A 26,427-nucleotide genomic window follows, 5' to 3' on the forward strand; every position below is an offset into this window, starting at 1 on the left:
GATCCTTATGCTGTTAAATAAATACATCTACACCTACCAATGTTAGTAAAGGCTAGATTTAGACAAAAGCTGCAGCAATGCCACTGCTCCTGAAAAGCCAAGCCTGTCTATTGCACATGTAAGACTAAATAAGAAATTAGGAACTCCATCTTTTCTTAAGCATGCTGTCATTCCTGAATCAGTTGATAAGCACTGTGGGCATGCAAATCACAAATTTGCAAGGCAAATCAGTTGCAAGGAAATACCACATCTAAAAGTCAGATGGTTATGTGCACCACAGTGTGAGAAGGAGGGTTACCGCAGACACATCAGATAGAGAAACTAGAGCTGTAGGCAGTAGTTGAAAGCAAAAAAGGAAAACAGAAGCACAAAAGAGTACACAGGATGCAGTATCTGGTGGCAGAGATATGATTTACTAGAAGTTAGCAACAGAAATTGTCAGGTAATTAATGAGAATGCCAGGAGACTCCCAAGGAGTGGTAACACAGGGTTCTGAGCAAAGACAGACACTGCACAGGCTGAGGAAGAGACTGAAATGCTGTGACACAAAGGTGGGGAGCAGAGACCAGATCAGGAGAGAGAAGCAGGGCAATTCTGCTCTTCAGGCTAGGACTGGTCATGGCCAAACTACTGATGACACTGGAAGCTTGCTGTGCAATATACTCATGTGCAAAAAATGTGACTTTGCAAGTATCTGAGCTCACAGATTGATACCTTTCTCTTTTCCAACATCTCCCAAATCCAAAAGGTATGTATGTGAACCTGCATAAGGATTCTCAAAAGTATGAATTAATCTTCAAATATGTCTGAGTACCAAGAACACCTGCTATAGATGCAGCTATTAAATGTCCTATGTAAATGTAAACCTCTTAAAAAACTACATCTGTCAACTTAGTTTACATTATCTTAAAACCAAAATCACACAACTCCTTTTTTTTTTCTTTCTTTTTGGTTTTGTTTTACTACCAGTTTCTTGTGTGACCCTGGCTAATGAAACCATTATAATTCTACCATCCTATTATAATAGGATCTATCACCTACTACTGTTAGGGCACTGCAAAAGTGTAACACATCTCTTCTGCTGATTCACAGTGCAAAGAGTATGCCTAAGAAGCACCATCATCCCTGCAAAGTTTCTTCTGGCTAAGTAAGTAAGATCTTTAGAGCACAGGGCTTTGAGTAAGTTCAATTCTCACGCTCTCAGAAATATGGTACAGCATTTCAGATCAGTTTCTGAGGCTCTCTCAACATAAGAATAAAGAAAAAGTCGTGTGCTACAGTTAGGGTGGCAAAACACCTACAACACAAGTGTCTGTTGCCAGTAATATTTCAATTTGCATGATGATGCACAGAAATATGCCCAGTAATAAAAGAAAACCATACACTCCTCAAAGAAAGAACAGGACAAAACTGTGTAAGTGTACATCATACATTTATTACCGAACAACTCTCTCAACTCCAAAATTGGGCACAGGGATTAAAAATAAAAATTCATTGCACTACCTAGTAAAGCATTACTAGTAACTCTCATAAAAAATGTACAAATTTTGTTAAAAATTTATCAAGCCTTCAAATGATTTGGTTACAGATATTTATAATACATTTAAAACTACATGTTAAATGATACAATAGCATATGATTTAAAGAAAACACTTAACAAAATATGATTCCAACAAAAACCATAAGCTTTCATAATAATTAGCAAGTCTGAAACACAAGTAGCAAAATGAGGTAACAATGTACCAAAGGAAAAAACCACAGCTTTTACAAAGGCCCAAAGATAACTCAGTTGAAACTGTTTTCTACAATTAAAATTAAAACAGTTGGTAAATCTCATCCCAAGCATTATGCATTGTATTAAGAGCTGTGAAGTCACATTCAAGAGCCTCTACAAAATGATGTACAATACATGGCCTTACTTCTTTTTCTAAAGAAAGCCAAAAAATGAGACACTGGAATTATCTGTAGGCCTTGATATCCACCAAAATGTCAAATTAAATTGACAGCTTATGCAAAAAAACACAGCAGTGCCAATATGATAAAGCAAATATATTGGAGGTTGTATATTTTTGTTTTTTTGGAGAAGAAAAGAGTAACTGGATGGCAGAAAGGCAATGAACATAAAAGAAGTGTTGCTGAATTCAGGTGCTGTCAGGCACCATGGCAGCTGTGCATAATACATGGCAGTTAAGAGCTGAACATAAATCCCCTGCCCTTGACAGCCACCACAAAAGATGTGGTTGTAGCCTGTCTGAGCTGATTCAAAACATTAAGCATGTGTGTTCTTTGTACACACTGACCACGAGAAGCAAGTCCCCATTCATCCAAGCAAACTGAAGAACCATTCCAGAAGAGATGAGCCATAAGAGTGCAACAATTAATTGCAGGATTTTACCAACTTAGACCCTCCATCTCCTAGACCTCCCACTGTCTCACTGAATTTTAGTGGGGGAAAAGGGACATTTCTCCAGTTCCAGAAAGAGAACTACTTTCCCTTAGCTTCAGAAGTATGTGTCTTGTTCACTTGTATCAAGTTTAGAAAAAGTACCCTCTTTCCATGCTTTGAACTGAATACTAAACACAGAAATATTAGTCATGTTTAAATCTGTACATGGATTATTTTTCTTTTGCAGTTATATAAAAGAGGCTAAGTTTTGTAAGACATACGTGGCATATGCTTTTTAAACATGATTTTATTTGTTAAAAAAATAAATTTTATTACATGTAATTTAACCTGCTAGGTGCTGTTGTGAAAAGCCTATTCTTTAACTCCACTGGAAGAGAGGAAAAAGAAATTATAGTATTTTGAAGTGGAAATAACAACATTTTTGTTTATTTAGTTTCCTAACTAAGGACAGGTACAGAAAGGATCACTGTTTTTGAGAACTACCTGCATAACTAAACACAGGGAAAAACATTTGAAACGGGGCAAAATTGTGCTTTTATTTAGCTGCACCAAGAGCTGTGACTGGTCTGTAAAATCTTCAAAGAGGAAAACCAGCATGGAGAACCTCTAACACTGTTTGAAATTTTAACTGATACTAAAGCATAGCAGCATACAAAAGCATCAGAAATTATAAAGAATAAACTTAAAGCTGAGACTGGCAGCAGGTTGAAGCAATACTGGTAATTGTGCTGCTACTGCAACCAAAGAAATGACACCGAATTGATGAGAAGAATTTCCTTGCAAAAAGTGCATCCTTTTAATAATTGTGGCATATGCAGACCTAAGTATTTTGCTAGAACACATCACAGACATTAACAGTGTGAGCATTACAAAAAAAGTTCATTTTTTTTCATAGCCCAAATAAAATATTATTCAGAGCACTTGAATAGACATTATCCCCTTTTTTCACAGCACTGTTCTGGAAAGTATTCCAAATTTCTCCTCTAGTGGAGCACTCTGGAAACTTGATTGCAAAAACATAGGAGTTCCTTCTTCCTATTACACTCATCATGAAGTAAGGAAGGGAAAGAAGCAGCATCAGGGCAACTGAGTTCTGCAGGTTATGACCAAAACCTACCTCCTCTTGTGATAGGGTGAAAGAAATATGAAATTCTACTTCTCTGAGAAAACGCTAAAAATGCATTTTATTCATGAAGTCGCAGGAATAAAATTGTAACTTTTTACAAGTTATTTTAGTTACATACCAACTTCCTTGCAGATGACAAAGAACGAAAAGCCAGTGTTTATAAGCTAAAAGATTATGTCCTTAGCAAGTACAATGGGCAAAAGTTAAGAGCTTTTCCACAAGACCAGGACACCCTCAGTGTACTTCCTGCTTCCTTTCATGGAAGAAACACATAACTGGTAAACCCAGCTAGAAAAATTTAAAAGGAAAACGGAAAAACATTGATATATTTCAGCAACTGAAAACATTAATATTGCTAAATGTGATATTGTGACTCTAAATTGATAAAATAACTTGTAAATCAGCCATTTAAAAATCCAGACTTTGTAACATATGATAAAACCCCCAAGGTTACTCATGTATGAAGAATCAATGCATTCTTTAGTGGTACACACTTAAAGCCTCCAGTGAAGGGGAAGCATAACAGCTGTTTGAATAGTAGTAGGTAGAAAGGTCTTTACACCTGTAAGTACGTTGGGGACAAAATACTAAATGTCTGTAATTGCTGCACCCATTGCATTCAGTGTGCAACTGCAAACACAAGGGAAGGAACCAGTGTACAGTACTAGTACTGTTTAAATAACACACAAGATTATACATTGCAGCATAATTATTACTACACACATACGTTCTCAGTACATGCTGGTATATAGGTTCTCAAACAGGCAGGCACACCCAGTCACAAGCACACTTCACTCACCCTCTCTCAGGCAAACACACTCATACCATTCATCCCCACTCACAGTATCTGAAGGCTCTATATAAGGTAGATTGCTATATTGTTTGGAGCTACCACTTTTTTTTTTCTTTTCTTTTATATAAAAGCACATGCGAAAAGATCACATCCACAGTAATCTCGCAGCAATACTTGGAATGATCACACAAAACCCAGGGAATGTTAGTGCACACACAAAATTAAGCTAAAAAAAAATCTTTGGAGTTCCAATCACACTTGTTAGTATAACAATCCTGTAACTGTGAAGACTAGTTATAAGCTTTATAATTGATTAAGTCACACAGTGCAAAGTAAGGTCCATTGACCCTTTTGTGAAAAGGGTAGGCTGGAAGCCACATGGGTAGGTAAGCTCAATAGAGAGTTCATATATACACGTGACCAGAAACACCCAAACCAGATTTGTGCTCTTAGATTGGTCATTCTGAATCACGATGCACTTCTGAAGCATCAGCTCTACAAATTGGGCAGGTGCGATTTGCCTGTAAAACCAGAAAAACAAAACAGGGTTAACCAGACTGACAAATACATTGTTAAAGTAATGTGTATGTGACACTGACATCTGTGACTGCTGAACAGCAATTCAAGAGAAGACAGAATGTGCTTATGTCTTCTTGTTTTGTTATGTTTGAATGGTGTGGTGAGTTTGCAAATTCAAAATTACATTTACAAAAAAATAATTGTGCCTTTTACCTTTAAAGCTGAAGTAAGACAACAAATAAGGCTCTAGCTAAGTGATGGTGGTTTCATTAATGCAGATTCACAATTAGAGAGTATTGCAGTCAGATGGATGTAACTAACAGCCTGTACTGTATGACAAAGAGAAAACCACCAAAACAAACTGAGACACCTTCGGCTCAAATAAACATTTTGTGTGAGGATGTCATATTGTCACAAACTGTACTGATCAGGAATGACACCGTACTTTGTTTATTTGGTTATCATCACAGAAAAACATCAGATAGACTTGGTCAAAGCTGAAAGCAAACAGGGGGAAAAGGGAGGGGCTTTTAGTAAAGGGGAAAGGGAATAAAATAAAGAAAGAAAAGATGACCCGACCAAGCAGATATTCAAATAACACACCCCAGCAGGCCTATATTTAGCTCTTTAGTAAAGCACATATTGAAAATATGTCCTGTGACTCATTTATTTTTCTAGCTTCCTTAAAAAGTAAGGCAGATAAGAAGTAATATTCCTTAAGCTACTGGGAAAGTATTTCTGCCTTCTCATTCCCCTTTTCAAATACCGGCTAATTTCATTTTAGCAAATAATGAGAAAAAGGCCCAGAAAAATATATAACATCCATGAGTCAATACTTCCCTTGCAAAGGGAAGAGTGAAGAGAGCTCTTCCCTGTCATAAATTTCTATTTCATAGTTACCAAAACTGCAAGATCAACCACTGTACTCCAAGTCTTCTAAGGCAACCAGATTTTTCAATGAAAATAATACAAGTGAAGAGCATCAAGAAGTATGACTATGTAGGCCACAATTCAGAATTCTTTGTCAAATATTTTAAATCCAAAAAATAACCAATCCTATGAAAATACTATGTCATTTTTTACTGAAAAACATTATTCAGTAATGGAAATTAAATTTACAGTATATTTTTCCTGTCATTTTTCCTGCTGTCAACTGTTAGCACTGTCCATAAATTTTATTGCTTTGTAGTTTTTGTAAATCAGGGATTGGACTATCAATTAAACTTATATTTCTTGCTCTTTCACTAGCAGTTTCAAAATGTCCTTAGTCGGTCATTTAATTTCATTTCATGTGCCTGATTCTAAATATAGCCTGACTGATATAATGTTTAAAATAAAAAGGCATGTTCTTAAACATGGAATTCAGTGGATTAATAAATCAAAACCTATTTGCTTAAGTTGGTACTGAAGTAACAACCACTTGCACTACAGACAGCATTCAGTAGGAGTAATTTCCTGACAGGAATTCCAGACATAGACCTACTGTGCCAGGATAAAATGAATACTCAGGGACACCAAAGCACTGCTTTTAAAGTAACTTTTCATGATTCTACATGAACATCTGCTTTAAATTTAGTTGCATTCTTGTGTCTTTGATTAAATGAATTTCCCCCTCCTGGCATTTTATATGACTCTTTGACACCAAAACAGGAGTGAGTAGGACATAATATTGTAATATGATCTTCTAACTTGCCACTCCTTCAGGAAGAATTAATTTTGTGCTGTAACTACAGAGTGCTGCACAATTAATCGATTAAAAAAAATATTTTCTAGAAATTTATAGTTAAAGTGAGCTGCATTTAGAATAATGAAACTATAGGTCTACTAGAATCCTCTAAAAACCACTGCACTGCTTTGGGGTTAGTCTATCAGAAGTAAGTTGAAGTATAGTTACAGTTTGTCTTTTCTTATATATAATACAGCATTTCCTAGTAGGTTAAATATAAGGGCAGGTTGTCCTCTTAACATTGTTCTCAACCCTCAAGGTGAAGACAGGTCATGGTGTCAAGTACTCTTTTGGAATTATGATTTTTATCGTATAGAAGAACACATTTCTCATGTGTTCATACATGACTAGAGGATTTAGGGTAAGAAGGAGCCAAATACTGTGAAACATGGGAACTAGGTATACTACAAAAAGTGAAAGGATAACCTCTCTCCTTTTAATGATATTGTTTCCTCCACTGTATTATATCTTCTCTTGTTAAGTCTTTAAGTTTGCTTACGTAGGAAAGTATTTTAGCTCAAGTGGGCAACTTAATGCACTGGTATAGAACATGTCCTCTTACTTGCTCACCACCTAAAAAGATAGTGTTGTCACATACAAGACACTATCTAAAAATGTTTTTAGATAGTTTTTTTACTTTGCCATCATCACCAAGAGGCAACCCAAGCAGAGTATTTTTAAAGTACTCAGATTGAATCACTAACCTTTTACTTATATCTTTCACTGAAGTGACATATGATGGAACTTAAAAAAAAAAAATTTGACTCCACAGTTCTAGAAATAGTCCTAGATAACAAATACACTCTTCAAAGAAATGAAATTAAATCAGTAAAAAATAGTGACTAACCAATAATATTTTTCTTTGTCTACTTCATGGAATAACATTACAAGTATTGAAAGATAGAATTTTAACTTTCCCTTGTAGAATTTATGATGTTGGCTGGATGATATGAATTAGGTAGATGTGAACATAATTATACAATCAAGATATATTAAAAAAGCTCTCAAATTCATAAACAAATGGACAGAAGCAAAACTAAAGCACAAAATATTTTCCAGTTATTATCACTTCCAGATATTAGCTTCTTAACTGTAACCAAGTTTAGACAGAGGCAGTAACTAAAACAGACTGGTGTTACAGGTAATTTGTTACAGCTTCCAAAGCAAAATAGTCTTTATTTGCAAATATCATCTTCGTACCACTGTAACTAAGCCCACATGGTGTATAAGCATTGTCTTAGTGAACTTACACTAAAATGGTTTAAAGTTCTCTATCTTATTTTGCACTCAGCTCTGCAAGTTCTGCTAGGTTTAACTGCACCCCTCTACATTTTGATTGCATATCTTGCACCTAATTCTAAGGACAACCTTTAGAAAATACTACAGGTGAAGATCTGTTAGAAAATGCAGATTCTTTGATGGGACAGGAACATCAGCAAAACTATTTCACTACTAGAACAGTACACTATGATTATGAAAACAGACTAAACTAAATCTGTTTTTTTCACTTTGCAGTTCCAAATTCTATTGCCATGTTCAATTGAAAGGACTAACTCTTTAACTTTTAAAGTAACACACTGAGTCCAAAAGAGACTAGCTTAACATGTCTGACTCCAGAGTGGGATGTCAGGTAAGAAAAGAGCAGTAAGATAAAGATAAACGTGCATGATACTTTCCTGACATGTTCCTTGTAACTTTCAGGAGTCTGCAGATCAGGGGTTCTATGAATCAGAGGTATATTTTTTTTTGCATTAACAGCCTGGAATGAACTGTCTTTAAAAAAATCCACATAATAAACCTATAGCATCCACTATCTCACAGGCTATGTCAAATGACTTTTTTTTTTTTCTTTCTTTCCATAAAGTGGAGAGAATACTATCCCTGGATTCTCACTGTCCATACCACAACTGACTTAGAGAGTTTCATGCAATGAAAGTTTGACACACAGTGTGGATGCTGATTGAGAAGAGAAGGGGAACACTGAAGAACACCACTTTGATACATACAGACTCTAGTCTTAATTTGTAGTAAGTGAACAAAACTTCATACGTCTAGCAGAGGAAAACTGATAATATTATGTGGAGTGTGTGCATGTGGCTTCTTAGTATGACAAAAAAACAACCAGGTTTCGATTACTCTTGCTCATTTTTGAGCATGTTTGTGAATTCAGACACTTTTGGACCATTTCTACCAAAAATTAAGAGCATTAGAGTTACACTGGCCCTAGATTTTGTAGGAGCTTTAGACTTAGACTAGTATGTGTTGCAGTGTGACGCCGTTTCCTGTTTCACCTATCCCAACCCCCCAGCTGTGCCAACCTCTCCTTTCCTCTCCCCCTTTGCCCTCCTGCTGAGAGCTGTCCATCAATCTTAACATTCCAGCAAGGGCGTTGTGTGGTTGGCAGAAGTTCAAAAGATGCCCCTCAGGTCCGGGCTCATTGACCTGTCCAAGTGTCTGTATCCCTTGAGCCTTCCCCTCCTCACACCTGGTTGGTGCCTCACCTGTCCCTTCCCCTCCCCCTGTCCCCGGGCTTAAAAGGAGACGGGACCATGCGGTCGGCATTCGATTCGGAGCTGTTACAAGATTCAGAGGTCTGTCATGCTGGAATAAAACTCTGGATTAAAACTCTACAGCAGAATCCTCTCCTTTTTCTCTTCACCATCGCCTGAACCTTTTCCACCAGAGGTAAACTGAGTTCCTACTATGCCTGGATTTGTTCCAAGTGCCGAGCTGCAGCACCCAGCCAGCCAAAGGTATCTCTGAGGTGAAACACCACAGCTGCTGCCTTTGGCCCAGCAGCAAGGGTCAGACGGGGCCAGGCACATCCCACCTGGTAATATTTGGATTAATATTCCTTAACTATGGGTATTGTAGCCAAATGGCAATTTGACATCCCATTTTTTCAAATCCTTCTCATTATTCTTGGTATCTTCTTAGGAAAAAAAATACTGTCAATATTGACTTTCCACTGCATATTTTAGCACTTGCCTAAGATATGATGCCATATTTATGATGCCATAAAGGCAAGGGAGTTTTATTTCTTTTTCCAAAACAACAAACACCATCTGTAATTTTCTAGGGACCATATCAACAGAGGATCACTGCAGTTTCCAATGTTCCACATGACAGACTAAATCGATTAAAGCTGAATAGAATAAAGTAGTCGAAAAACTGAAGCAAGATGGGAATCAATACCTTGCTAGCAGTAGATCTGGCTCAATGTAGCCTGTAGAAATGTCTGCCATAATCTACTTGTATTTCTTGTTCTTCTCACCTTCTGCACAGCTGCTATTTAATAAGTGCTCTTCCTGGGTGGTCCTGACGCTTGAGCCTTTCTGTTTTGCTCAAATCCTCTTGGATGGGTAAATTATTTTGTAAAACTGTACTTTCTATTTGTATATATTACATTTCTTTATATATGCATACACATAAATGTACATGTGTAATCCACTTTATTTGCCTCAGAAACCAACATTAACAGCAAAGTGGGGAAGGAAATCTGTTGGTACTCATTCTGCTAGGCAAGCTATGTAAAATAGTTGAAGCCACCATCATCACCAAACTCTGTATCATACCTCCTATATTATTTACTTTTACTCAAGTCTTCTTTAATGTTGTGTAATAGTCAAATGCACAGTTACTGTTTTAAGCAAATGGAAGAGAGTAAGAGCTGTCAATGAAAACAACTGCATTCATATTAATTTTCCATTGTGCCAAATATTATGAAGAAACAGTCTTCATCAATTATTAGAATAATATAATACCTAGGCAGTGATTCCATTCTGCTGCCTTTTTGAGTATCAGAAACACAAAACAAGATGAAATGAAGCATAACAGCAAAATATCCCCACCCTCTCCTAACAAAACTACATAATCAATTTCATCCAAGATAGGATTACATTTTCTTACCTTCAGCCATTTATCAACACACTTGGCATGGAACTCGTGGTTACAGGGTAAGACTCTAAGTAGCTGCCTTGACTCAAAATCACACATGCACACCACACATCTAAAAAAGACAATGAAGTTCAAATGTATCTTGTATGTAAGAACAACAAATATGCATTCCATACAAAACCTTAGAGGTATGAATGCAACACAGTGGCTATTTTACTCCTTCAGTAGCTACAGTGATCTACATCTGACAATGGAAACTGAGAACTGACTGTGGGATTCTATGGGTGTTTTCTTTTTTTATTTACTGTGCTTTCACATCACAAATCAGGTATTCTTGCTCTTCTACCTTGCTGTGACTGCAAGCTAAAGAAATTAAAATCAAGCCAACCTAAATTATGGATACTTGAAAGAGACCACTGTATACTTACAATGTCTGCTCTGACTGGTGATTGTTTGGATTGAATCTGTAGGATGGAAGCTGCTCAATGTCAGCTTTTGTTAATCCCCGTGGTTTGGCTTCTCCCAGACGTTCTGCCAAATTCAGCAGTGCCTGCAAAACATGGAAACCAGACATATAAAAATTCACTGATCAAACAGGCTCTGTTTCCATTAGTGTTGGCACTACCATCAGATCTCACTATACCAGCTGCTAGCACAAAACACCCTTCTATCAATAAATGTTTAGAACCTTAGTCCTCCCACACAATACAAGCTCCTTAGAAAGTCTTTCAGAGCTTAACCATCTTTGTAATGATGTAAGATATTTTCTCTGGGATTTCAAAACCCACCTCCCAAGAGGACATGGGTTTTGAAATCCCATCCCAGAGGGATTGGGATCCATCCAAGTACCCAATTTCCAATTAGTCCTGTGACTGAATAACTAATTCACTTCTGAGGGATCACCTCACCCTGCTATGCAATTAACAGTGCTGGTAATTGTCAGAAAGAAATTGTCAACTAATTTCCTTTGTTAGAATATGTGCATTTGGTCTTGTGAGAGAAACCATAAATTTAATGGGACAGTTTATGATTCCCATTCTGTGTCTTGGGCTAGTTGAATTAAAATATAGAGACTTTAGCCTCAGTCTGGAAAACAAATACATATCATCAAACGTTAGGCGCTTTTTTGGCTGCTTATTTTTATGTTAATTTTCTGTAAGCCAATGATTGCAACTAAAATCCTTTCATGTATATAATTTGCAATCTGTCATGTATTTAACTCACACTCCTTCATGAGGGGCATAGGAAACAACATCAGTGTGATAGACAATCAATGGAGAGAAAAGATACTGTGAAAGCTGCAAATGGTATTGATTTCTTACACTACTGAACCTAGGGCCCAAATTCTCAGAAGGCAATGCTGTTTCTGAATCACCACAGAAGTTATTAAAGAAGCACTCATTGTTAAACTGAAGATGTGCAACTACACAAGTATCTTAATGAGAGCACAGGCAAAGAGATGCAGAAGTCAGGGTAAATGATGACTAACTCAAGAGAAATCAAATGGAATCCATTAGCTTCAGAACCAGCAAAGAAACAACAGTTGGAACAGCCCCATAATTATCTAGGATATTGAAGAGGGTTCTGCATCTCTAGATGTGAACTACCATCCCCTCCAGAGGGCAAGATGAAAAGGCAGTAAGGTAATTTTATAAATATGTTTAGATTAATTAATCCTATGATATTAAAACTATTCTGAAAGTTACACCCATAAAACCAGTAACTTACCCTTTTCTTTTGAAAGTGCTTCACTTCTGTTTGGTATTTAAAATCAATTAAATTTTGAAAGGAGAAGAGTAGCATGGAGAACATAAAAGTTGAACAATTTAATGATTACTAGCCTGGAAAGGGGAATTCTGAGAGCAATAGACAAGAAAGAAAGCTAAACACTTCTAATATTCAGTATTACAAAAAATCTGAAAGGACCAGTTTTGGATTCGGTCTTCATAGTCACATTTATTTGAAAAGCAAAACCAGGATTAAAAGCAAAATATAATAAAATTTTATCTATTGCTTGAGCTAACATCTGTTCTTTAAAGATAGTTGTAGTTCACACACCAACCTCATAGTTTTCTACCTCTCCATCTTCCACATCCAACTCAAAGCTGAAAGCTGGTCCAACTGCTGGTGGCACTGGGAGCATTGATCTACCATGAGAGCAAACAAGGATAAAGTTCAGCATCTTGCTGAAGGAAAGCACAGAAACATCTGGCAGAGGTAAAGTAACCTTTCTGATGCCTCTCAAATCAACATGTTCTCAGAACTGGCAAAAATGTTGTGTTTGAAGTCAAGAACAGATATTTGAAGTGAAAGAGTCACAGAAAAATGCTTTTTCTGCTAACTTTCTGATATTGGGAGTGCTGACCTTTTAACTGCATGTGTGCTTCGCTTGACGCTTTTAACCAAGCTCAGCTTTATTACAAAAACCAATCTCTTAATTATCACAGAATATGGAGACCTAAAACTGACCAAAAAATTGACATTCTGCTTTTAAATATGCTTTATTTCCTTAAGTGGATAAAAGACCATCAAAGAGGAATACAAAGTCCATTTAGATCTCCAACATAAAAGTCTTGCAACTTCTGCAAGCCTAAACCACAAAAGTGAAGATAAATAGGATTTGTACCAGACAAACCCATCCTGAAGGCAAGCACAAATTCACTTTCTCATGTACTGTGATGTTGGTAAAAGCAGAATCCCTTCAGACTGAGAGATCAGAGAGATGTTTTTCTGGTTGTACATTCAGTAAATCTTTTTACCCCCCCTCAAGGTAGTACAATGGGTCAAAACTTCATCCACAGACATGGAAATCACAAATTCAAAGCACTAGTACAGTGGAATCAGGAATTACTGTGCTACATCATGTCCTCAATGAATAGGCAAGAAGCTATGACACTACTCTCAAATTGCAAGACGAAAAGTTGAACAACTTCGCTGAATCAGATTTCTGGTGCCATTTTCATGCCACGTCTGACGTTGCACAGAGAGAATCTACAGATCTGGTGTCAGTACTTGATTATTTCCTTGTCAGTGTCACCTCTGCCACCAGAAACTTAATCTTTTTTTTCCAAACATTTAATTCTTACTTCTAGTACAGAACACAGAAGACTAATACATGTCATAGACCCAAACTCTCTTCCAGAGAGTCTACCATAACACACTACAGACAGTTCCTAAATGTTAATTGTCTCACATCTTTTCCAGAAACAGCTACTCAGAGGCAGAACAGAAATGTGACAGCTGTGACAGAGTAGCACTTAAGCCAATAAAGAGTAACACATCACAGAAGTCCCCACTCTTGTGTTTTACAATTAAGAACCAAACCAAATTTATTCCATAAATGAAGACTCTTATAACTTGATACTACAGTGTAACTATGCCTCTGTAAGAGTATCATAGAACTATGATTTAAAATCTGTTGAAGATTTTACCAAGAGTTCAGAAACAAGAGGCTACTGTGCCTCAAAATACCTACAAAACTATACTGGACGAAACTGTTCACTTAAATCTTTTCTTGCTCAGTGGTGTTGATTATTAAAAGTAGGCTGAAAAGTTTACACATAAATCAAAGTTTTCCTCTGAGACAGGTGAAATATGCCTGGTCTCTGGTAGAGTCCAACCACAAAAAGTGCCAAGATGCTTTCTGACTTCTTAATAGCCTACATGGAAGCAAATGTACTTTTCACTTACAGCACATAAGGTAATAGGCTGGGATGGTAAGGGTGTGGTGGTATTGGCTGCTGTGATCGGTATCTGCTGCGCCCTGTGAGTCTTCGAGGCATAAAAGGTGGGTAAGGCTGCAAGAAAGAAGAAAATAAGCTTCAACTCAAACTTGCAGAACTGGAACTTGTGTCCAGTTCTGGGCTTCCCAGCACAAGACAGACCTGGACATACTGGGGAGAGTCCAACAAAGGGTCACTAAGATGGGACTGAAGCATTTCATGTGTGCAAGAATGCTGAAACAGCTGAGCCTGTTCAGCCTGGAGAAGAGAGGGCTTGGGGGGATCCTGTCAATATATCTAAATACCTGAAGGGAGGGCACAAAGAAGGCAGAGCCAGGCTCTTTTCAGCGGTGCCCAGTGGCAGGACCAGAGACACTGGGCACAGACTGAAACACAGGAGGCTCCATCTGAACATCAGGAAACACTTCTTTACTCTGAGGGTGACTGAGCACTGACACAGGTTGCTTAGGGAGATGGTGGGAGTCTGCCTTCCTGGAGATGCTCAAAAGCTGGCTGGACATAGTCCTGGACACCCAGTTTAGGAGGCCCTGCTTGACCAGATGACCTCCCTTCCAACCCTATCCAGTCTGTAAGCCCATCATTCTACATTTTCTATTCTTAATTAATAATGAAATAATGACATTCACTTTCAATAAAGCATTATTTAAAAAATTTTGCCTCTGCTAAAATCCAACAGAATCTCAGCCTCAATTTGAAATTACTATTCCCATCTATTATATACAATCATACCGATTAATGTGAAAAAGTGGTAATATACAACAGAAATCCCTACAAGTTCTTGTGTGTTTAGTCTACAGTCAGTACAGTTTGGGAAACAGGACATGAATTGCTGAACCTCTTCTAAATATAAAAGGCTCAGGCGCTCTTATGCAGGCCTGTGGATAAGCAGTTGAGTAAAGAAGCCCTTAAAAAACTCTTTAAAAATGAGAATTAAAAAAAAATCTCTTTTAAAAATACCTAACTTTTAAGCAGTGGTATATACTTTTATTTAGGCTTAAAGGCTTGAAGCTTTTGAGGTGTATGTAGAAGGTTTAATCAGTACAACTTCTGCAGCTGAACCATACATAGAGAGACACTCAAGCCCAAAGTTTCCATGCATTCATTCTATGGATAAATCAGGGCACTTTTTGTCATCTTTTACTAAAATCGTTTACTAAAAGCTGGTTTTGTATTTTCTACAATTAATGTTTTTGAATTTTTTCAAAATTCATGTATCTCTATTAAATTCATATCTGAGGGCCTTAAGACTTTTTTTTTGAAACAAAGAACACTCCAAGCCTTTACTAACACATTTTTCTTCATACATGTTTGAAATTTGAAAGCACAAGAGCCCAACACTCCCAATGATTAACCTAAAATCCCCTAATTTTACAACAGAAACAATATAATTAGGTAGCCACAGTCATACATAAAATTAACATATGAATATGAACATATGAATATAAGAACAATACAAAAGAGCCAGGTTCCTTTTGGTTGAAGTCTCAAACTAGACATATGAAATCTTAATTTTACTGCTTTGTGAATTCTACAATCCGAAAACATAATTAGAAACTGTTGTGTTCACTGAATGAAAAAGAATCAGAAATGCATTTATTCCATTCTAATGTTAATGCAAATGAAGCTTTGTAAAAATTTAGTATTACTTTATAAAAGGCCACATGGTTACTTGTAATATGTCTCTATTCTACTCCTTAGCAATAAACAACACAGAGTTGAAGCATCAGTGAGGACAAATGCTACGATCTGCACAAAATGGTAACTATGTTCCCTATCTGCTTTAACAACCAAACTTAAAAATTAAAAGGTCTGACTCCAAGCAAAACATGTATGATTAGATTAATTCATCTAACAAGCATACTGAATAAAATACAGTTTATAGAAGCTTTCAAGTGTCCTGGACTCCAGAGTGTCTCATAGTGCCTGAAGACTTCATTGAAAATCTATACACCTTTAGATTAGGAGTAAGTAGATCACTTTTTGAAATGGTGGACATTTACGAAAACTGCAAGCAACCATTTGATTAGGCTCTGTGATTTCAAGAAGAATAATTAAAGACAAAGTATCTGTCGATTCTGCAGCTGCAGGGCCTAAAATTTAATTATTAGTTAAAATTTAAATAACAATATGGCCCATAAACCACTGACAACTTGATGTACATGTCAGACAATAAAAATTTCAGCACCTGAACTTGGGATCTATCTATTTCTCCCAGCATCACACTGGCAGGAGAGGGGGTATTTTGGTTTTTTTAAAGAAGTGACCCACACAAAACCACAACAACAAAACCACAACACATCTCAAGACTAGTATGATTACAAATTGAAGCACAAGACAAAGATCCTAGAAGTAGCACCAGTGGACACACCACAGAAGTACATGATTCAGCAAAATTCAACACAGACTTTATCCTGCACCCCTTTTAATTTTATTTTGTGCTGCTGCAGTTGAACTGCCTGTTGATCCCCTGAAAGCTGAGTTAAATCAAGCTTTATAAGATGGCTATCTTTATAATATATGGTGTAGTCTGAATTATGGAAGCACTCTACAACTGCTTAAAAAGAACTGTTTTTAACGCATTCTGGCTTTCCTGACCTGTGGAAACTCGACATATGATGAAGAATTAACTAAAAGTGGTAACAGTTTTTCTGAACTGTACTAACCCATACCTGCAGTAGAAATCCTGGACTATGTGAAGACATGGAAAGTTTTTTAAGTAAATGCTGCTGCACTCTGCAGATAATGTTACTGGAAATAATTTGCTGGTGTCATTAAATTACTCTTAACTTGATTAACTTAGGCTTAAAGAAAATACCAAAATATACAGCTATTCCAATAATGGAATATGATTGCAAAAGCACGACTTTTCAACAATATGTACTACAGAATAAAGATCAATAATGTCAATGCAGTGTGAAAGAGAATATAGCATAGAAAACAATACTTACTACCCCAAATGACACCTCCTGGTGTAATGGATCATGGGCTAAGAATTGAAGAGGAGCTGAGGGAGGCAACGTTGGTGGATGGGCTGAGGGAGGGTATGTAAAACCTCCTACAGGAAGATGTTCTCCAAGCAATTCTACATCATTTTCTATCCTTTGAAGTGGCTACAAAAAAAAACCAGAGATAGTCTTTGTTGCAATAACTCCCCAATAAAGAACTGCAGTCCCAGCTGTGCTGCCATGATCAATTTTATAGTAACTCTGTGAGCAATTCCTAGGTCATTAACACTACCCAAAAGAGCAAAGACAACACTACACATTTGATATAAATTCACCTTTTCCAGCTAGCCATGCTTATAGGCCAGGAATTTATGCGATCTAGCAAATATAGGAGTGGCTGTAATTTCCTGTATCTTGCATTTTTCAGGACAAATATTTGTTCTCCTTCTTGCCAGGCTGCTCTCACTGTATAACTATGCGAGAGAAAAAAATAAACAACCATAGACAAGAACTGAAATTGTGCCAGAAAAATTGAAAAGTGGAGGGGAATCATGGTGGTTCCAGCAGATGAAACTGATAATGATATCCAGAAAGCAAGCAGATGCTTTCCTAGAAGGGTCATGCAAGCAGTGCTAACAAGCAGTCCTGAGGTTTCAGAAGCATGGGATTCCAGATTGGTTTTGTTGCTTGTGAAATCTAGTTAAAATGCCCAAGAAACAACAAGGAATTCTTAGTGTTTCACAAATACACCCTTCTGTTATTGATACTGAATTTCACCATTTCAAGAAATTCAGCTAAGAAAGCCACCTTGTGGAACCAAAGGAATTTACTATTTTTCTGTTATACACAACAAAATATTCTTAAATCACTATGATGCAAGCTTTTTGGCAAAGCTGAAAGCAGACAGGCAAGCCTAGTTAAAAATCTAAGTAAGCAACTCAAGGTAAAACCTGAGTTTTTCTAAATTTTCTAAATTTTCTAAAGCTAAGTCTCGCAAAGATTTCTACCACAAAGAACCACTTTGTTAGGATGATGGAAACTGTTCTCCCATCATTGCAATGAGGTGATTACAATCCTATCCACACCAGAGACATGGCATGAAGGAGTCTCAGCAATGTTTGCAATAATAAAGCTATATCCTATTTCTGTGTTACTGAAATATCTGCATCTTCTACGCACCAGGGCAAACAAGTACTCAGATAACCACACAGAAAGAGTGGTAGGCCAGAACTGCAAACCTGATTTCCCTCTAAATCCAAAACAGGGTCACATTTTTCCATGTCTGCATGGCCCATTTCACTAACCCAAATCTGCTTAAGCAACATCAGTAATTTTCATAAGTGTAAAGAAAATGTCCTAGGGAAAGGACTGGTTATTTAAAAATTAATGAAGAATTAATACAAAATAAACTAAAATAAAAGCAACATTGTGCTTTTTTCTCCGCTAAGCTTTTCTCTGAGATGCCTACTACGCTCTCACAACCTCCTCTGGATTCTATTCTACTTCCTGGGAAAGAAATAACTGATGGTGAAGGAAATACCCATCTTTCTGAGAGAAGTAAAAGCGTATGGACAAACACCACAGGCAATGACGAAACCTGAAGTGAAACTCTGAACTTCGGAAGCATTTTTTCATCTTCATACCAAGTGGCTACAATTTGAAAGAAAATCCTTGTTTCCTCAATGAGGTATCAGTACTATGTGCCCATCCAGCCCACCAGTTCTACTGAGAGTGGGGTAAGAAGCATTACTTACCGACCGTGACTGTTGTGCTTGGAAAGGAACAAATTGTCCTGGAGGAGGTAAGTGAGGAGGGTGGTGTGTAGAGATATGAGGAGGATGCAAAAGGAATGGGTCACTAGAAATGAGGGGTGGAAATGCTGCATATGGGACAGGTAGGTGCTGGACTGAGCACGCCTGAAGCATCTGAAATACAATGAAAACAATACATTTTTGTAGCACAAACATTCCTTACACAATGTTCCATATTCTACGTATTTATTACAGAAAGATATAATTTGTAAGAGAACAGTTCTTTACCCTTGTTGAAAAAGCCTCCAAAATACACATAAAAAAGATTTCATTCAAATACCCAAGGAACAGCGATTACTACAGAATAGGCTCTAGGAAGTAGCATAGTATGATATCTGCCAGGTGCTCATGGGGTCATCAGGAGACTGGATTTTCCATACTCCAGGACCAGACAAGCTCCTAAGTGATGAACAGATACAACTATCCTAGTAATTTTATTTTTCCCCCATATCATTATCAAAACAACATGCCAAAGCAATGATCTTGCAAGCACTATAAGCTCTAGATGGCAGATGAGGGAGTCAGCTGTCAGACTGTGCCTAAAGACCTCTGTTGCCTCATATACAATGAATAATTCATATAGTCTGCTTTTTTTTGCACTTTTGGGAGAATCCTATGCTCTAAAAGCAGCTCCCTAGTGACAGATACTACAGAAAATAGCTCTTTTTCTCTCCTCCTTTAAATACCTGACAAAAAAGCAACTTTCAGCACTAATGTTTGAACAATAAAATGCTGAAAGCACTGCAGGGGAACAGGAATGTACTTTGTGACATTGTTCAGTTTTACTTCCAACTTTATATATGGAGGAGCAAGGAACCTGCAATCTCCTTTTTGTTGCACTTTGAACTGTTATGAGAATGTCAGGCATTTCTTTTACACTTTTAACAATTACAAGAGCATTTAATTAAGATATTCATTATCAAATCTTGAAAAGTAAGATCACCCAGTTTTGATCTTTTACTTTTTTTTTAAATTATCATATCACACAGCATACATTTACATATTGACTATAATAGCATAAAATGGTAAAAGGAATGAATTTAAAATTAGATTTCAGTAGTGGAGGTGAAACTATCATCTCAATTTGCTATGATCATGACCAAACATAAACCTCCAAATGCACCAGAATACTAGTAGATTAATTTGATCCAACTACTATTTTTAATTTAAATGCTGACTATACTTTTCCCTCAGTTACTACATAATTTTTCTAAAAAATAAATACCATAAACAAGTGTTTCTATGCTTATAATACCTTTTTATTGTATTTTACTAAATTGAAAACTGTCCTCTGAAATAGCTGAAGATAAATTTACAGATAGAACATCTCCCAGTCTTCTTCAAAATATGAGATTCTTTGGGAAACACTGAAATAGGATTCTACATGATAGAGATTACCATAGCTCCTATATAGGTTTGCAAATGTTTGATTTGTGCTATTCCCATGTCACTTTTTAAAGCTAGAGCAAATGAGGTGACACTAACTTCAAAGCAGAAAGAAATGAAAATTACCTATTTATTCACTCAAGCTTTAGAAAAGTTCTTCAGCTTGAACAAATCGTAGAATGACCTGGGTTGGAAGGCACCTTAAAGATCATTTTGTTCCAAACCCCCTGCCATGGGCAGGGACACCTTTCACTAGACCCAGTTGCTCAGAGCTTCATCCAACCTGGCCTTGAACACTTTCAGGTATGTGGCATCCATAACTTTTCTGGGCAACCTGTTCCAGTGGCTTACCATCCTCACAGTAAAGAACTTTTTTTTCCTAACATATAATTTAAACCTACTCTTTTTCAGTTTAAAGCCATTCCACATCTTGTTCTGTTACTACATGCCTTTGTAAGAAGTCTCAGTCCACCATTTTTTTAGGTTCCCTTCAAGTATCTGAATTAAGATACCCCAAAGCCTTCTCTTTTCCAGGCTGAACAAACCCAATTCTCTCAGCCTTTCCCCATAGGAGAGGTGCTCCATCCCTCTGATCATCTTGGTGCCCCTCCTCTGGACTCACTCCAACATGTCCATGTCCTCCCTATGCTGGGACCCCAGAGCTGGATGCAGGGCTCCAGGTGGGCTCTCCCCAGAGCAGAGCAGAGGGGCAGAATCCCCTCCCTCCCCTGCTGCCCACGCTGCTCTGGATGCAGCCCAGGACACGTTTGGCTCTCTGGGCTGGGAGTGCCCATGGCTGGGTCATGTCCAGCCTCTCACCCACCAGCACCCCCCAGTCCTGCTCACAGGGCTGCTCTCCATCTGCTCATCCCCAGCCTGTGCTGGTACAACCCAGGTGCAGCACTTTGTGTTTGGTCTTGTTACACCCCATGAGATTTCATATAGGCCCATTTCTCAAGTTTGTCCATGTCCCTCTAGACCCATCTTGGTCTCTGAAGAACTTTTAAAACTGATAAAGGTGTTTAATAAATGGCATTTGTTTATTTCATAGCTACATGTGCAGTGAGATAGACAAAGATTGTGAAAATGACCTGGGAAAAGGAAACTGGGAAATTCACAGATGTAGCTGGGGAGCAAAGTGACATGCTAGAGGGCACGTGCTACCTTGAGATATATTTTTATAGGCTGGAGAAATTGGCTGACAGGAACTATTTAAAGTTCCAAGGTAAATGTGAAGTCTGGCAGTGGAAAAGAGTAACTCATGGATCAGGACACTCTGAGACTAATTGGTTGCAGTCAGATTTGCAGCAAAAAAAGTGAGGTTATGGTGGACACATACGTAGTACCCATAGTGTTCTTAGCCAAAAAGGCCTATGGCATGCATGGCTAAGAAAGCAACTGGTGAAACTAGTAAAGTGATTTTGCTCCTCCATTCAGAAACTGTAACATTTATCTCAATTCCTGGGCCCAGTTTTGGGCATGCAAGTGCCAAACACAGACAATGACAACATGATAATCAAGTCTTGGTGAAAGTCATGATGGCCAGTGACTTGGAGAGAACTGCATAAAAGAGGTGGCAGAACTAGACTTGTTCTTCTTTAAAAAGAGAAAAGTAAGCAAATACCTTACCCCTGTGTCTAACTACTTCCTAAGAGTGGACAGGAAGAATACAAGACCTCCTCAAGAAGCAAAGTTGAAAGAGCACAAGACCAATGGGACCAAGATGCAACAAAGAAAACTCAACCAGACATCCAGAGGAAGTTCTTCATCACAAGGACAGTCAAACACTGAAGCAGAAACTTACAGGTGCTGTGAAATCTCCATACTTGGAAGCTGGTACTGCAGCAGGTGACCACCAGACAATCTCCAGAGTCCTCTTTTAACTTAAAACTATTCCTCAATTTTATGCTTTAACAGAAAAAAGCATAAAATCTGCCTGCTGATGCTACAGAAACCAAATTGTTTGGATCTATTGTTGGATCTATTCTCTCAACACACTTGATTAACTGTTGTACATTGAAAACAAAAACCAGAGCTTTACTCCTATATGTATTAAAAGGAAAACTGCATTGTTGAATTAAAAAACCTTTTATGAATTGCACAGATAATACACCTATTCAAAGCATAGGGTAAGATTATTAGTATGCGTTGGATGGATTTCCCTAAGCCCCAATGCAGTTTCAGCTTTTTCTCTGTTGTTTCTTAGGATATGTTCCTTCTTTCCTTGCTGAATTTACTACTAATTGTTCCAGTCTCTGGGTACTTATTCTGAGATTGCTTTGTTCCACTACCACCACCACTAAACAGAAGAAAAAGCCTGTCTCTCATGCTGCCTCAGGGATACACATCAGCTCATGTAACAGAGTTTCACCAATTTGACAGGAAAGGAACTGATTCTAAAAAATAATCCAGACTTGCCAGTATCATGCTGCAGACCTTGCTGCCTCTCATGGGGATAAATGGTACCTGGGCATGATAAACACAAACTACCCTTACTCTTCAATGGGCAGCCTAAAGAAATAGATGGGTCATATCAAGGGTTTTGTTTCAGTGCCACACAGGCTTACTCATTTCACAGAAAGCACCACAGGAAAAGCAAAGTTACACACTGCTGGCAGAGACCAACATTATACCAACATCAGAAGTGTACACTAGACGCTGTATATTGTACTGCATATGACATTTTAGATTTGTACTAGAAAACCAGATTGAAGCTGGTGTAGTTAGAGAGACCTACTTACTGGGGGAGGCACACTGCAAACTGGAAGGTGCTGGCCACTGAAAACCACTGAGCACCCTGGGACCTGCTGCGTGCTGCAGGCTGGAATGTGCTGGCCTGTGCAAAGTGGTATCCCATGTGGAGCCACGGTTGTCACTGTGTATGAAACAGGAACTGTGCCCTGATGGATCTGCAGCAAAAGGAAAAGAAAACGTATTTAATAACTTACTGTAAAGTCTTAACTCTCTTGTACAGCACAGTAAGACACTAAGCTTTTATTTACACATCAGAAAAATAATATATTCATAAAGGAAGTGTAATAGGAGGTACATGGCTGTAATTTCTGTTCATTAAAATGTTTTAATCAATGGAATGCTATTTATTGATAAAATTCAGAATTTCTGGGCAAGAGGGACCTCCCAGCTTAACATGTTAAAACTTCAGTGGCACCTTAGTCACTCAGAAGCATGTCAGACTATTAATCCTGCCTTCTCTCCGCAAGTTAATTATGAAATTATTATTTTACGTGGTAACTCCCACATAAAAAGCTAATCTACAAGCAGCTCAAGAATTTTCTCAGTTCTGAAGGGACTGATTCAGTACTAATTCAAGAGACTTGTATCTTTAAACAACAAAAAAATTTTCCAGATTTTCTTTCTTCCTAAGAGACCACTCTCTTGATTCACTTTCAAGCCAGCATTTAAGCTGAATTCCTAACTTAACTAACAGAACAGCTAACTAGAAAGCCGAAAAGGAAAAGTTAACATGACTAAGAGGCAGCAGACCCTAACTGTCCAGACTCATATTAGGAAACCATGTAAAGGAATTTTCTAACTAGTGGCAATCCGTAAAACTTAATCATCAAACCAAGATCCAAAGGTATTCTGCACCTAGAAACCACATGGGATGTTTGTTTGTTTGAAATTTTGTTGTTGGTTTTGTTGGATTCTTTTAACACTGAACGATCTTTTAACATTTTCATGCTCTAATAAAACTGAAAAGGTTTAAGATTCAGGAAGCACAGATTAATTGAAAGTAATTATTTCAAAGCACTCTCTTCTTTCATGATCAGCCAAAATAGAACCTTCTTATTTAAAACAGAACAAGAACAGCACCTCATGAAGGTGAGAATGAGCAAAGAGCGCTAAACTACCAAGTGGTAGTGTACAGCCAAATGAAGAAACCAAAATAGAACACAGATCACTGAACACAGGTTAAAATCCCAAACATCAATAATGACAGAAACCAGGTTCAGGAAAGACACAGAACTTGAACCAGTTCTGGCTCTGCTACAAAAAGCTGGGCGTAAGTGCAATGCTATATGTGATCCTGGAATGTTTGTTGCTCATAATAATAATAATAATAAAAAAGAAATGACTTCTCAAAATGTTAATGCCCCTGAATTGGAAAGTAGCACCATGGAAGACCTCAGTAAGTCTGGAAATACATCTAATCACAGACAGTGTTTGACAGTGGAATGGAAAACTGTTCAGCCAGACTTGTAATGAGCTTACAACATAAAGCAAGAGCATTTTCAGACCTCCAGCAGAAGAACTCCTAAAAATGTAAGTTTGTGAGATGCTACAATGGCACTGGCTTCTATCCTTTCACTTGGTCCCAAATGCAAATAATTCCCTGCTGAGAAGTGCTCTGCACACATAGTATGACACACTAGTGCTACGCATCTGCACTGAATGCCAACCAGCTTTTAAGCACAGATGTTACAGCAGCATTCTGTGCGTGTGCAGCTCCCAATGTGCACATCTACAATCTACTTGCAGCTATGTAGCAAGCAGTGTACTTGTGCTATGGCCTGTTAATTTAGTAGACAACAAAGGTTACCTCAACAGGATCACAGAATCATTTAGGCTGGAAAAGACCACTAAGCTCATCAAATCCAACCATTAACCCAGCACTGCCACCCCTAAATCATGTCTGTAATTGCCACACCTATGTGTCTTTTAAATTCCACCAGGCATGGTGCTCCACACCTCCCTGAGAAGCCAGATCCAATGCTCCATCCTTTCAGTAATTTTTCGTACTATCCAGTCTACACTACCATTGTACAATTTCCTCCTGTCCTGTCACTTGTTACTTGGGAAACCAATGCCCAGGTTACAACCTCCTTTCAGGTACTTTTAGAGATTGGTAAAGTCTTCCCAGAGCCCCCTTTTCTCCAGGGTAAACACACGCAGCTCCCTCAGCCACTCCTCATATGATCCGTGCTCCAGATCCTTCACCAGTTCCACTGCTCTTCCAAGGACGTGCTCCATCAATGCAATGTCCTTCTTGTAGTGAGAGGCCCACAACTTCTTTTAGAGGTTCTCAGTTACAGAATTCTATACAAAGCGCTGTCACAGAGAGGAATTATTTACTTTCTGGACCAACTTGAATATAATTTTTTCATATAATTTAAGGAGGAATTGATTAGGCTTGGAGAGTTGATTTAGTTATGTAACAAAACTATTGTGATTCCTGCTGCTATGCAGACAACCAACTATAGGCATTGTAATTCTACCTCTAAATAATACATTTTAACTATTTTGTGACTCCTAAGCTAAGGTGAAGCATTTAATGTGAAATAGAATACATAATTAATAGTACCATATTACATCTTTATTGCAAGAAACTAATTACAAAAGCAAAATAACTGCATTTCAAAGGTTTGAGACAGAGACATAGAGAAATATGCCAATTTATGCACTGACAAATTGTTAAGTATGAATTGTTAAGTATCAATCGTCTTTATTAAAAGTGTGAATGTTTGGGTTTTTTTTTTTTACTGCCTACTGCAGTGCTTCATACACATAATATTCGACAATAACCACCACTCTGCAAGAAGTCAAATAGAAATTAGTGCTCTGTGACTTTCATTGTCAATCATGAGATGAGATTATTTGGTGAGGAAAGGGATCTTGAAGGTGGTGGGAAAACCCCCCAAAACCAAACACCACCTCTCAAACAGCCTTCTCATTGTGCTGTAAAAATTTTACCTGATCATGAATGTCAACCATCACTGCATTCTGCTGTGGTGGGTGAGCAGCTGGGTGCAACATCCGAGGAGATACATTCGGTGGGCGAAAGGCTCGAGGCTCTTCTATTGCTTGCTGCTGTCCATAGGAGAGATGGTGATAGTTTTCATCCTGGCTAATAGAATTATGTCTAGACAAACGATCTCTCCTTGTTCTCTGACGTCGAACGGGAGGACTGGAAATGCATTAAAAAAATTAGAGGTTATGTAAATGACATAAATCCTTCTTACTAACTAAAATGTCAAGAGAATCAACTATCAAGGAATCTTTTAAACTGGAAAATTTTACTAGAACAATTTTAGTAGATTGGAATAAAATTTTTT

The 26,427-nt window shown here is 37.7% G+C and overlaps 1 protein-coding gene across 5 annotated transcripts in view; it reads right to left on the reverse strand.

Moving 5' to 3' along the window:
- Positions 1 to 1,415: 1,415 nt before the first annotated feature.
- The window catches only part of RNF38 (ring finger protein 38), a 105,142-nt gene continuing 80,130 nt past the window's right edge, over positions 1,416 to 26,427 (reverse strand). For all 5 annotated transcript variants that reach the window (XM_036403311.2, XM_054518007.1, XM_036403315.2 and 2 more), the window contains 9 exons: positions 26,066 to 26,279; positions 23,095 to 23,262; positions 18,911 to 19,081; positions 17,160 to 17,321; positions 14,159 to 14,265; positions 12,531 to 12,615; positions 10,897 to 11,018; positions 10,481 to 10,580; positions 1,416 to 4,847 (listed from right to left, as the gene is read on the reverse strand). In XM_036403311.2, coding sequence (XP_036259204.2) covers positions 4,785 to 4,847; positions 10,481 to 10,580; positions 10,897 to 11,018; positions 12,531 to 12,615; positions 14,159 to 14,265; positions 17,160 to 17,321; positions 18,911 to 19,081; positions 23,095 to 23,262; positions 26,066 to 26,279 — 1,192 coding nt within the window. In that variant the 3' untranslated portion in view covers positions 1,416 to 4,784. The remainder of the gene's footprint in view (positions 4,848 to 10,480; positions 10,581 to 10,896; positions 11,019 to 12,530; positions 12,616 to 14,158; positions 14,266 to 17,159; positions 17,322 to 18,910; positions 19,082 to 23,094; positions 23,263 to 26,065; positions 26,280 to 26,427) is intronic.

The sequence above is a fragment of the Molothrus ater genome, chromosome Z (genome assembly GCF_012460135.2).
Source record: "Molothrus ater isolate BHLD 08-10-18 breed brown headed cowbird chromosome Z, BPBGC_Mater_1.1, whole genome shotgun sequence".
Taxonomy (NCBI): Eukaryota; Metazoa; Chordata; class Aves; order Passeriformes; family Icteridae; genus Molothrus; species Molothrus ater.